This window comes from Meriones unguiculatus, chromosome 17, assembly GCF_030254825.1.
Source record: "Meriones unguiculatus strain TT.TT164.6M chromosome 17, Bangor_MerUng_6.1, whole genome shotgun sequence".
Taxonomy (NCBI): domain Eukaryota; kingdom Metazoa; phylum Chordata; class Mammalia; order Rodentia; family Muridae; genus Meriones; species Meriones unguiculatus.
Genome location: NC_083364.1, coordinates 21,847,348 through 21,861,337, shown reverse-complemented (window position 1 = coordinate 21,861,337; position 13,990 = coordinate 21,847,348). Strand labels below are relative to the sequence as shown.

General features: G+C 49.3%; 1 protein-coding gene across 2 annotated transcripts in view; it reads left to right on the top strand.

Moving 5' to 3' along the window:
• Positions 1 to 2,044: 2,044 nt before the first annotated feature.
• Positions 2,045 to 13,990, top strand: part of Ppm1f (protein phosphatase, Mg2+/Mn2+ dependent 1F) — a 31,069-nt gene continuing 19,123 nt past the window's right edge. The window contains exons 1-2 of one of the 2 annotated variants that reach the window (XM_021645951.2): positions 2,045 to 2,156; positions 9,244 to 9,513. In XM_021645951.2, coding sequence (XP_021501626.1) covers positions 9,311 to 9,513 — 203 coding nt within the window. In that variant the 5' untranslated portion in view covers positions 2,045 to 2,156; positions 9,244 to 9,310. Of the gene's footprint in view, positions 2,269 to 9,243; positions 9,514 to 13,990 lie in introns of both variants that reach the window. The other variant, XM_021645949.2, reaches the window with a different exon arrangement.

Genomic DNA, 13,990 nt, shown 5'->3' with positions numbered 1-13,990 from the left:
TTCTCTGGAGAAAAAGCCTGGGGCCTTTTACTGGTGACCGGGAAACTCATGAGGATCACCTTCATTCTCCATCCTTTGTGTGTTTAAAGTACACCCTGCTGTTCCCACATCACGGCAGTGCCAGCAAGAAAGCCACCATGTCTGGGACCATGGGGAGCAATTGGTCAGCAGCTCACACCAGGTGTGTACCCGAGCAGTAGTGCAGCTGCGTGCAGCACAAGCAAGGACCAGTCTAAGATTAGCAGGAAGACAGACAGCGGCAACCCAAAGAAGTCTTGGCACGCCAGGTGGAGCAGGCAAGGCCCGAAGTATTCAGCCTGGTTCTCAGCTCCTTGCCCGCCACCTGTAGCCCAGCTTCCTGATCCCTCACCCATATTTTTATGGCTGCCACTTGAAACTCCAAGCATGTTTGGCATGTAGAGCCTGTGTATGACTCTGGTGACATCATGAGTCTATTTTGACTCCTGTTCTTATCGTGAGTCTGTATTGCCTCAGACAGGCAGCTGGGTACCCCCACTGAAGCTGGTCAGATGCCAGGTTCAGAAAATACTCTGTAAGTCAGACTGCTCTGTGGTAGCTGGGTGTAGCTATGGACTGCCTTTCTAACTGCACCCCCTTCCTGTGCTCCCTTCTCCACCCACCCAGCATCGTTTCCTGTTTTAGATGTGATAGAAACTGACTGCTCTGTAGCCATGCCAGTGGTAGCAGAGGCTCAGCAAGACAGCTGCCCCAAGGCTGCTCTGGAAAATGCTGGGTTGAGAGGCAGCCAACATTCCTCATAGGAACCCTCCCTCTGCAGTAGATTCACAGTCACACAGGCAACTAGTTGTTCATGTAGTGGCCTGTCCACATAGCCCCACCAGGACTTCCCACCTGAGCCCTGGCAACCATAAAAGAACATACAGCAGAGGGAGAGCCCGTGCCTTGGGAAAGCTGCATAGAAGTCGCTGGGATATGGCGTAGAAGTATAAGCTATAGGACAAAAAGGACACTTAGAACCTATCTTTTCCACTCCAGTCAGAATCTGGGACCTTAATACGGTCACATCTTTTGAGTTGGGTACCTAGCATACATAGGCTGTGGCTTTGCTGTTCTGCCCATTTGGGCCAATCCATCTTGAGTAGCCTGCAGGAAGGCCGCTCAGTTGTGTGGTTAGTTTGGGCTTGGGGGAAAGACTGTCCTACAGGCCTTGAACCCAGACTATCCATTCCATCTTTAAACTTTTATACTGAGAGCCAGGCAGTGGTGGTGCACACCTGTGATCCCAGCACTCAGGAGGCAGGGGCACGAAGATCTCTGTGAGTTTGAGGCCAGCCTGATCTACAAAGGGAGTCCAGGACAGCCCGTGCTACACACGCACCACACCACACATACACCCTGTATTGCAGTTTCAACCTGATGGATGTCTTCATTCCTTTTGTATGAAACTCCACCGGAAGCCAGCCTTGCCTTTAAAAGGCTGCCTGTGCTACCAGATGTACTAAGGAAATGTGGAAATGTTTCATTTCCTGTTTAGTAGCCTCAGGGCTCAGGCCTGCTTATCTCTCGGTGGCCATGCAGTCCTGCTGAGCACAAAGTGCCAGGGACCCTGACCAAGAGGAGCCTGGGACATGTGGTCAAGTGGGCGAGACCACAGGAACCGAGAAGGGTGCTCTCCACGCTGTACACAGGCATGGTAGGCATTCGTTGGTATGAAATGAATATAATGTTAGACGTTAAAATGCTTTCTTTGACCTAAAGGGTTTTATTTTCTTTTGTCGTTCAAAAGCAACCATCCCATGACCCTCTTATTTAAAAATAAAACACATGACCCAGAGGAATACACCTTTTGTCTCTGATGGGTGGCTAGTTCTGGGCAGTATAGAGCTGCATCCCTGCCCCGTGGCAGATCACTGCACAAGTTGTGAGGCAAGAGCTGCTTGCTGCTTATTCAGTGCTGGAGAAGTAAAGCAACTCGGGGCGGGGCCGGGGGTGGGGCGAATAGGGCGAGTGTCTTCCCCGAAACAAGAGGGCAGAGAGACAGCCAGGGGGCAGCAGAGGCCCGCCCGAGGCCCGATTGCGCTTGCGCGGAGCCTGCGGCGCCCAGGACGGGAAGTAGGCGGGGCCGGCCCGGAGCAGCTCGTGGGGAGTACTGCGGCAGGCTGGCAGGCTGGCAGGTGAGGCCCCCGGGGTGCCGGGGATGAAGAGCAAGGGTGGAAGACTCGGACTAGGGTGGCGGTCACGTCGGGGCCCGAGGTGCACGAGGTTGACTGAGGACGAAATTGAGAGGTGAGAAAGCACTAAGGCCAAGACCTGTTTCGGGTGCCGGAGCCCAAGGGACTTGGGAGCAAGGGAGCAAAAGATCGGAGCAAGCAGCCGGGACTGAGGGACTGGAGGCAAAGCATAGGAAGCTAGGGGCATGGAACTGGGAATCCATTGACCACATAGGGGTGTGACTGAACCGAGATCCGGGGGTGGCCTGAGAGCTGTGAGGCTAAACGGAATACCAAGCAAGGGGTGACAGTCCTCCGTTTTGAAGGATCTCTCACCCACACCCACACCCCAAAACATGTGAGCCAGGCCCTTGGCCCAGCTCTCAGCTTTACCAGGGAAGACGCCCCTCTGAGACCACATCTTTTCAACCTGACTGCCCAGCCCTGTGGCGCCCCTGAGTATATTTAAAGCCAGTGCTTTAGTTAACACCTGGTTTGGAGGCTCAGCCTGAAGATGTTTAGACAGATTGCGGTAGAGCCTCATCCTGAGTGTCTGGGGCTCCACCGTTACAGCTGTGTGGCCAGCCCCTAAGCTCTCTGTGATGATGAGAAAAGGCACTGTAGGGATTTCTGCAGAGACTTAACACCTAAGGAGGCCCAGTGGAAGGCCGTGGTCTGCTCCACCAAGGCCTTCTACTTCAAGGTCCCTTGATTAACAGATGTCTTCACAATATCAAGCTCTGTGAACTCCCACCTGAGGAATTGAGCACAAGTCCATCTCTGCCTCCTGGTCTCTATGCTCATATCCCTCCTGTTGTCAAATGTTATTACGTTTTCTGGGAACAGACTGGGCTGGAAGTGGCCGAGTCACTGGGCACCAGAGTCCTCAACTGAGTCCTGCTTTGGTCACATCTCATGTTTGTGGTCTTAGAGTAATAGCACTTGGTTTCTTCATCTGCAACGTGGCCTGATAATCATGTACCGTTCTGAGAGGTTTAAAAACCATACCCCACCCCAAAACATTAATTTGCAGAATTCCATTGTGGCCTCACGTGAGGCCAACCTTGCCTTTTAGGCTGCCTTTGCTACCCACTGTACTAAGGGAGTGTTTTCATTTCCTGTTTGGTAATCCCAGGTCTCAGGCTTCTATTCTCACTCAGTGGCCATTCAGTTTTACTGAGCATAAAGGGGATTAGGGACCCTGACCACATGGAATTTAGGATCCATTGAAAAAGTGCCAAGCCTTTAAAAAGAAAAATGGCTGCCTAATAATATGGCTGTGTTTGATGCCACAGAATAGTAGCCCATTAAAGATGGTTAGAGTGGGGAGTGGACATGGCTGGGGTGGAATGCATGTTCAGCGTGCACAGGGCCCTGGGTTGAATCTCCAGCACCAATAGAAAAAACAATTCTTGAAGTGTTTTTGGATACTGTTGTTTTGTTTTGTTTTGTTTAGACAGGGTCTCATGTAGCCTAGTCTGGTATCCAACTCATAACGTAGCTAAGGATAACCTTGAACTTGAGCTCTTTCCTGCCTCTACCTCCCAAGTACTGGAATTACAGGTATTTACCACCACATCCAGGTTTTAGATGAACCCAGGGCCTCGTGCCTTCAAGGTAAGAATCAGCCAAATGATACACTAACCAGCACCCCACTACCCTTTGGGTTTTGTTTGTTTGGTGGGGGTGGGCTTTGTTTTTTGTTTTGCTTTGTTTTTGAGACAAGGTCTTACTCAGTAGCCCAAGCTGGCACCAAACTGGTGTCAAGTCTCCTGCCTCAGTCTCCCAGGTGCTGAACCACCTAGCATGAACCTCCATGCCAGGCTAAAGTGATAATTTTGTAATGTCTGTCTTACCACAATATTTATAACAAGCATTTGTAAATATAAACAGTCTTTCCCATGTACGTAGTAAAAGTTGGTTAAGATCTATAAGGATTTACACCAAACTATTCCTAGCCGTTAGTTACAAATAGAGAAAAAATAGAGAGGTAAGAGTCCTAGGCTAGGGGTATAGCTCTGTTGACAGACTCCGTGCCTAGCACGCATGATCAATCCCAGCTCCACATAAGCCAGATGTGGTGCACACCTGTGAGCCCAGTTCTGGAGAGTGGAGACAGGAAGATCACAAGTTCAGGGTCTAAGGAGCAGCTGCCAGCTTGTAAGTACAGAGGCAGTCCCAGAACCAGGAGGACCCAGCCAAGGCCCTGCAGCCATGGGAGTAAGGGGCTTGCCACCCCTTCGCCCTCCCATGCCACCCACCACCACCACCTTGCTTAGTGGCTTTCACACACTCATGCACATGTTCCTCTCATGCTGGCGGGGTCCTTTGCTACTGTGAGCACATTATTGAAATCAAACAACCACCTCCCAGACCCAGCACTCTGTTCTCCTACCCCTGCTTCTCCACAGACTCCTTCGTCCAGCTGCTGACTGCCAGCCAGCTGCCACTGTCCCTTCCAGCGATCAGTGGTGCCCTGCCCTTTATCAGTCTCTGCTGCCACTGTCGGAACCTTTCTCTCCTGGTCTTGGGTTTCCACAGCAGAGTTGCTGGAAAGGCATCTGTCAGATTTAGGAGTTTGTCGGAAAAAGGAAAAGGATATTACTCTTTTCCTTTGCCTCAGCTAGACTCCAGAAAAGGAAAACTGGTTCTTCCCTGTGACCCAAGCCACACAATGCAGAAATGAGTTGAGTTGCCGCAGCAGACAGAATTTCTCTGGGTACACTGCCTTTCTAGTGCAAGTGGATGGTTAGTACAGGCCCTGAGAGTAAGCCAGCCTATACAAGCAGAGCTTTGCACAAGAGCATGAGCGTGGAGTCATGCTCTTTGCCATGCCATCCAGGCCCCACTCAGCATGCATGGTACAGGTAGCCGTGGGACCTGTAACAGGTCCTGAGCCAGGAGCAGAGAGCACAGGGCATTGAGAGTGGGTGTCCTGCCAGGTACATTAAAGGCTTGGGTCTGTAGTGCTGCAAGGCAAAGAGGATGATGAACCCAGCCTCCAGGGAAAACAGGTGGACTGTGGGGAAGGGCTCTAGAGGAAGGAAACAGCTCAAGGGTGAAGGTTAGAAAGGTGTCCGCCTTCTAAAACATATAGCAGACACAGTACCAGGTGGATGATGCTGTGGGCAGGGTTTTGCTAGTTGGGGCTTTGACTTTGATCTTAGTCATAGCTTTATGTCAAGCCATTTAGCACTGCTGGAGGTTCTAGTACCATTAGGGCCTGTAAAATTTCATGAAACAAATATAATCCAAATGCTTGTCAGTTGCTTGGGAACAGCTTTGCAGTAATCATACTTCTGTTCCTGCATACCAAGGGGCTAGAGTGTGTGAGTGGGGTACCATGTGACACTTGGCCTGGTCCATCTCTTTGTCCCCATGCTCTGCAGCTCTAACAACTACTTCTGTTGTGCATCGCCAACCCCTGGCCCAGAACTCACTCTCTTCTTCTTTTCTATCTTACCTTTGGGTTAGATTGCTTCTGTCTCGTTCCCAGACTGATCTTTCTTTCTTTGCTTTATTTACACTCTATTCTTTTTATCTGCTTAGTCTTTGTAACCTAGGCTACATTTTATTAACTTGTAAGTAAGTGTGACTGTAGACAATAAATTTTAGCTCTGGCAACATAACCTTCACTAAGAAGTACTATATCTGCCAGCTAGTGGTGGCAGACACCTTTCATCCCAGCACTCGGGAGGCAGAGGCAGGTGGATCTATGAGTTCCAGGCCAGCCTGGTCCAAGACAGCCAGAGCTACACAGAGAAACCCTAATTTGAAAAAAAAAAACAAATTAAAAAAAAGCACCATATCTATATTTTTGCAAAGCCACTTTTAATACTTTAGTGTATGCCCCCAGAGGGGAGGAAAACACTCCAAGAGTGGCCCAGGGGGAGAGAGGCTACAGAAAGAAGACCCACTGCAGAGTCAAGACAAAGGTAATGTGCTGGACCTGTGAGCGTTACAGGGGAAGGCGAGCATGGTGGGGCTGGCTCCATGTGCAAAGTACAGAGAAAAGTGGACCCCAAGACTCTTAGGGTCCTCCTCATTCGACTTTTTCTGCTTCTGCTGTATGATCTCCAAGTCCCTCTGTTTGCGCATGGCAGCAGAAGGCCTGTCGTCTCTTATCCTTTATCATACTGCCTGGTGGATGAGCTCAAGCTGGCTGCTGTAGACCAGGGTGCAGGATCCTGCCTTTGTTGCAGCCCCTCATTCTGTCCGGTGTTGGAGGCTGTTTAGTTTTTGACACAGGGTCTCTGTAGCCTGACCTAATTTGGCAATTGTTATGTAGACCAAAATGGCCTCAAACTTGTGGCAGCCCTCTTGCCTCTGCCTTGTGAATGCCAGGATTATAGGCATGTGCTAACACCAGCCTGTAGCTTCTTGTATATATCTTTTTTAAACAAATTAGCTTTTGATTTCAGCCTTTGAAAGAAGAAAGAGGTGTTGTGTTTTGTTTCCTTCTCACTTGTGTCAGTTATTTTTTTTCTTGTTGCAAAAAACTACTTGATGGAGGAAGCACACCTTTAATCAGAACACTCGGGAGGTAGAGGCAGATGGGTTTCAGACCATCCTGATTGACAGGGTGAGTTCCAGGATAGCCAAGGCTACAGAGAGAAACCCTGTCTCAAAATAAACAAAAGCTTAACAAAAACAGTTTAAAAGAAGGGTTAATTTTGGTTTTCGGTTTAGAGGAATAGAGTTCATGGTGGCAACATCATCTCCAGAAGCAGCTAGTCACATTGTGTTCATGGTCAGGAAACCAGAAGTGCGAGCTGAGCTCAGCTGCTACACTTCTTCTTTAATATAGGACCCCAGGTGACGGGATGGAGCCGCCCACAGTTGACCTTCCCACTTCAGTTAACCCAACCGAGAGAGTCTCTCACCGGATGGCTTTCCCTTCAGTATTCTAGGTCCTGCCAAATTAACAGTATTAACTGTCACACCACACATTTTCTTTCGTACCCCAAATACTATTTCGGTTAACATGATATTGGAACCCTCCCCACATCTATTTCTCTTTTGGTGTTTTGTTTAGTTTTGCGTTTGCCGCAGAATCTCATGTATCCCAGGTTGGCCTGTGACTCTTTGCATGTAGCCCAGGATAGCCCTGACTTTCTGATCCTCATGTCCCTATCTCTCAAGTGTAGGATCAGAGGTGTGCAATAGCACACCCATTTATGCTGGGAATTGAACCTGGAACCCTGGGCATGCCAAGCAAGCAGTCCACCAACTGAGATGCATTTCCAGGCCCTCTTTGTGTCTTTTACTTCTTATTTTACTGGAAGCCTTATTCTGAAGTAAGGTCCTGAGTGAGGACAGTCTTGGCTGCAGTGTGTGCTTTGAGCTCCCTCCTGCTACCTCTCCAAGTTTTCCTCATCTGTCTGGTTCATCCTTAGTCCTCCCTCTGGGCAAAGTTTGGAGGTACCATCTGTGGTTGTTCTAGAAGTCTCACCCATCTGGCAGTTAGAAGCTTCAAGGCCTCCAGAGGGAGCCATCTCTGAAGCCTCTCTCTAGGTTCTCCCGCCTAGAGCTTGGGGTGCTCAGCATCTTATATCCATTTTATCACCTTAAAGATCGTCATTTGTTTCCTCTGATGGTTAACACGCTGGGCTCTTTCCTGATAAAGGTCCCTAAGCCAGAGTATCAAGTAGAGCCTTCAGAGGCGTCCCATCCTCAGGGGGCTCACTGAACAGCCACATCTGGCCTGGGCTGACACTGCCAGAAGCAGCAGCTGCTGAGAGGGAGGTTATCTGTCAGGTGTGGTGGAAATTGGGGCTTTCCTCCAACCCCAGGGCGAGCAGGGGAGGGAGGGACAGACACATCAGGGGTTGTCAACGAAAGGCAGAGGGAATGTGGCTCTAGTGGTAGTGGGCTTGCTTTGCATGCATACCTTGGCCTCAATTTCCAGCATCACAAGGGGAGAAAAAAAAAAAGGTATAAGCAAGAGACACTCTAGTACCGTATGAGGCTGGATGATTGTAAAGGAAGAAAGGAGTCTTTGGGGGTCACAGACCGAAGGACAAGCCTACAAGCTTGGACATTAAGTATATAGAAAGAGCTAGTTGACCATGCCGGAGGTGGCTCTGAGCCAGATGAGAGCTAAAAGCCCAACCCAGTGAAGACACCAATGTACTGCTATAGACTTGCAAGAGTTTTGGGCATTTTGTGTACCTCAGATGTGAAAGGGCCAGTGTGGGAAGGGACAGTCTCAGGCAGGCATTCCTCCAAGCCCTATCTTTATCCTGAGACCTTGGGCAAGGGACCACCACCTCCAAATTTTGGTGAAGTGGGGTTTTAACCTGACTTTGCAGAGCTTGAGGCAATACCCAGGACCTGGCAGCTACAAACCCTCAGGAAAACCGTAAGGGTTTGGGACGAGGCTGAAACCCATGTCCCAGCTTCAGCCTGGGATACTCTGGGCTCTTGACTCGCTCTTCCTATTAGAGAGCAATGGACAGACTTGACCATGTCCCAAAGGCTCCTTATCCCTGGTTAGCCCTGTGCTTCTCCCAATCAGGCAGCCCCAGCAGCACCCTTCGCTCGCCTAAGTTTTTCTGTCTCTCGCAAATAGCTCTACACTGGTGACCTGTGTGTATTGTTACTTTTCCCACCATTACTATGGCCTGACACATATCCCTTTCTACCAGCTGGTCAGCTGTTGACATGCTGGCATCCTGATATCTGGTTAAACCCCTTTACCTGCCTTCATGACCTGGTTCTGGTGTCCCTGTCCTCTGGTCCTCTCCACCACTCTACAGAGAACATGAATTCCCTCCTTCACATCTATGAGATGTCTTCATGGCCTGCTTCTGATCCCATCTCCTGAGGCAGTTCTCTGGGTATGCATGTTTCTCCACTTGAACTCGTGTCAGGATACTAAATGGGAATAACTCTCCATTAACTATGTTCCCTGAACTGCGAGGCCCAGGGCTTGTTGAGGTACCTGCCTCACTTTGCTGGCTGGTGAAAGAGACAAAGCAGGACACCTATATTCCCCATCATACAGAAACTGTCACCCTGTGATATTGCTAACTCTGACATCTCTCCCCAGAGTGAAGACTTGGCCGTAGACCATCTCACCCCAGCCTAGCCGCGAGCCCCCCCGGGATGCACTGGGCATGGCCTCTGGAGCCCCACAGAACAGCAGCCAGATGGCCTGTGATGGCGAGATCCCAGGCTTCTTGGACACGTTCCTCCAAGACTTCCCAGCCCCACTGAGCCTGGAGAGCCCTTTGCCATGGAAGGTTCCAGGGACAGTACTGAGCCAGGAAGAGGTGGAGGCTGAGCTGGCTGAGCTGGCCATGAGCTTCCTGGGTAGCAGGTAGGTCTTGGCTACCTCAAAAGGGAGGAGCTTGATGGAAAGGGACAGGGTGACCTTGACCCTAGTCTCTTGGGAGTGTTTGTGTCCCAGGTGGTGACCTTGACCCTACCTGAGTCTCATGGGATTGACAGGGTCATCCCTTCTCTGGATGTTCCAGCCTGAAAGTTCAGGGAGTGACAGGCTCTGACATTCTGTGCCTTTCCTCCTAAGTGTGTACCCAGCAGCACTAGACCTGCCTGCCACTCTGTATCTCTGCCTCTTAGGTGGCAGCAATACTAGACCTGCCACTTCTGTGTCTCTCCGTTTTTCATCTGGAAGACTTCTGTCTTCTCCCATCTTAGCATCTCAGCATGTTTGGACAGGGGTTGTTTCAGGATTGCTTTTATTTTCCTTATCAGGTCAACCACCACCTCATTTAAAGGAAATACTTTGTGGCTTCTCTTCACCATCTGAATGCAGCATCCCCACTCCCATGCTTTGCAGCTATTACTAAGTAAAATAAGAGTCTTTTGGACACTGGGGTCCTAAGACAGCTGCTGAATGACTAATGCACGGGTGCACTGGGAAGACATAGTTGCTGTTCCCCATAAGACAAACACATGGCTGAGTTTCCATCATGCTACTCAGAATCTCAGAGTAGTCCACCATTTTAAAGTTATTTATTTCTTATTCTTACAGGTTTTTTTTTTTTAATTCATTTTGTGTGTGTGAGTGGTTTTACCTATGAGTTTGGATGTGTAGCACATGTCTGCCTACAGATGGTCGTGCACCACCATGAAGGTGCTGGGTCCAGAACCCAGGTCCTTTAGAAGAGTAGCAAGCGCTCTTAACCACTGAGCCATCTCTCCAGCCCGTACATTTTTCCATTTAGCATTTTCGGCCCAATTGCTAAAGTAATTGCGTTAACAAAAAGGGCAACTTGGAGCTGGCTAATGATGCTCCTGCGTAGATAATCCTGTGGCCACGTAACACCGTATCACAGTGTGGGCAGCAGAAACAGAAGTTTGTCCTTTGACAGGTCTAAGGGCCAGAAACTCAAAATCAAGATATGAACAAGGCTCAACTTTCTCGAAGGCCACCGAGGAGATTGTTCTAGAGCTCTCTGGTGGCGACTGCTGTGCGTGGCGTTGCGTGTAGACTCACATCGCAGGGGTTGCCTTTATTATCACACGGCCCCTCCCCGTCTGTAACCTCACTTCTTTTTTAAAGTTTATTTTCCGTGAGTATGTACAGCATCTGTACAGAGATCAGAGGACAGCCTGGGGTATCAGTCCATCAGTCCACTTTGTGTGACACAGTCTTCCATTGGCCCAGACCTTCACCACGTAGGCCAGGCTAGTTGGCCCTTGCATTTCCAGGGATGCCCGTGTCTCTGCTTACCGTCTGACCGTTGTTGGGACTGCAGACGTGCGCCCTCGCACTCAGATTTTTACCTGGCTTCTGGGGAATCTGCACTGGCATCTGTATGTTCACAAAAGAAGCACTTTACTGACTAAGCCATTTTTTTCCTTGGCCTCCTTACTTGGAGGAAGCTAGTCATAATAGGTTTTGGACCACAGAATGACCCCACTTTACTGTAACTGCATCTAAAAAGAAACTGTAGTTCCAGATCAGGTCACTTTCTGGGATTAGGTCTTCAGGGTACACAGTTGAACCCAGTCTAGGTGCTCAGGTATAAGTCCTGCCCATTTTTTTAGGCAGAGGTAAGTAGGGTATGAGACTGGCTTCATGGCCTGGGCAAGGTAGGGCCACACGGCTCTCTAAGTCCTGACAATCCAAGAGGCAGCGGGCACTGTCCCAGCTCAGATAAAGATGAGCAGGCGGAGAAGAGCCTGGTCCAGCCACCCTGCAGATTGTGGGAAGGAAGAGCAGCAGTTCTGTGAGGTTCTTCTAGGCTCACTCTTTTTCAGAAGAGCTGTGCTGGGCCTTGTGCCATTACCCCTCATTTATTTATCCAGTCTAGAAGTCTTTGTGCCTTGAAAGACAGTAAAGGACAGATCCATCTCTGCCCTCTGCCCTCTCTGTTCTTGCAGTCAAGCTCCTACTGGTCAAAGGGGTAGCTCATGGAAGCCAGGGACATTTCAGGCCGTACAACATCTATACAAGCCTGCATTCACTAAGGGAATAAGCCCAAGCTTCTTAATCTAAGCACTCTTCCCACAGCTGGAACAGCGTCCAGCCTCAGCATATTGTCACCTTGGTGTTACCTGAGTATGTGAGAAATTGGCCCCCAGTGCCCTTCATCTCCATCTCTACTCACCCAACAACAGTTGCTAGGATCCTAGCACGGTAGACAACTCACAGGCAGTCTGCTTTAGAGCCATGTCTATCCTGGACCCCACAGCTCAGGAGCATCACTCTGTGATCTTAGTATATGAATATGATATTGCTAGTTGGTTTGGAGAAACTATTTCAGAGGCAGGCGGTATAAAGTAACTCATCCTCAGGGTGGGAAAGAACTGGCTACTTCATTGTCAGAAGCCTTGAATACAGGGAGTGAGAGGAAGGCTCTTAAGTTCTGCCTTCTTAAAAGAAGTCCAGAGCAGCAAAGCAGCACTTGGGAGCCAGAAAGCTGAGTCAGTTCTGGGAGCAGGAGGAAGCAGCCAGCAGACCTTCCACATCTATGACAAAGGGCCTTACTACCTGCAGGGCTCAGCAATATCCAGAAAGAAAAACCGAGCCCAGAAGGGCTGGAATGGGGGGTAGGGGTTGCAGAGAGCTAACAGGGAAAGGTACCTGTTGGGAGGTCAAGGACATGTGGCCTAGGCTCAGAATTGGTCCCTAAAGAGGGGGCATTGGGCATTGCAGGGCCTCTAAGCGATGCCATAGGTTCCCAGGTATAGGTGGTACAGGGAAAGGTCTTTCCTGGGGAGAACTGCATGGGGGTGGGGGGAGCACAGCAGTGAAACGGGAAGGGAGGGGTGTACATCAGTAGCTGCTAGCCACAGCACCTAGCCCACCCGGAGACGGGCTAAGCAGGAACTCCGGTACTCCCAGGGGATGAGGGGTGGACTATTGAGCCCCAGGTCAGTAGTGTTTGCATGTGATAAAGGAAGTACCAGGACTCATTTGAGTGCACACTAGTAGTCAGTGACAGGCAAAAACCGTGCATTAGAAACTCAATGGGCCAAAAATTTGTAAGAGCCAGAGGGGATGGATGATACCAAAGAAACCGCGTCTTCCAGACATAACAGGACTGACACACATAGGAACTTACAGAGAGTGTGGCAGCATTCAACGGGCCTTCACAGGTTCAAGCCACACTTGAACCTGCACTAAAGGGGGAGGTGGACACAGGCTCCCATTCCTAGCCAAAAGGTTATCTCCAATTGACAACCACTTGCAAAGGAAAATTTAGTTTTCTCCAACAGAGCCTCACAGGGTATAGAAACCACACCTAAGGGTAGGCCCCATGCCCAACTGTAGGTGGCCACATGTATATTTTTATAGACTTTTTTTGTCTCATACTGCTTTGTGTAAGCATTTTTTATGTTACTGGCCTTTTGCTTGTATATTATAGTTCTCGATTTTGTGTTTATGGTGTGTGTGTGTTTCTTGTGTTTTTTCTTTGGGTGTTGTGTATGTGCTTATTTGAGAGGGAGGACAGTGGATATGAATAGGAAGGGGAAAACCATGATCAGAATATTGTATTTAAAAAGTTTATTTTCGATTAAAAAAAAAAAAAAGAAGAAGAAGGAAAAGATGGATCGGGGTGCCCAGAACCCCAGGGGCCTGCTTAGGCCCTGTGTGCATCCACTAAACAAACCATAGTGTAGCATAAAAATGTAGTGTAAGCCGGGTACAGTGGCACATGCCTGCAATCCCAGCACTCAGGAGGCAGAGGCAGAGGCAGGCAGATCTCTGTGAGTTCGAGGCCAGCCTGGTCTACAAAGCAAGTCCAGGACAGCCAAGGCTACACAGAGAAACCCTGTCTCAAAAAAAAAAAAAAAAAAGCCAAAATCGATTTTTCTAGCCCTCCAGATGGTTCTTTTCTAGCATTTTCTCTCATGTGTGGACATAGGTGTATGTCCTCATTACCTGTGGCATGACCTAACCTGCATCATATGCAGCGGTTACAAAGCATTCACGTTCAGCCATGGGCACACAACGTAGTCACTCGGTGCCTCATAGACCCTTACGCCTTGCCCATGTCCCCACAGCCCCATTTAAAGTTGTGGATATCAAAGGGCTTCAAACGTATTGATCCATTGGCTCTTTTTTTCGGATTTCAAATGACCTTTCCTCTGAGACCATCTGGAGTCATATCTCTGACCTCTGGGCTCAGCACACTCCTTTTCCTTTTTCTTTTTCGTCTGTGATTTCACTGTCATGTCTGTAGGTCCCCAAGCAATATAAACTTACACTGTAAGTACCTACATGTGGTTTTTGTCTCCTGTGACATTGTGGGCACCTAGTAACCCTGAGATGGGCATTTCCTCAGCACAGTTCCACTCCCAGGACCAGAATCAGGGCTGAC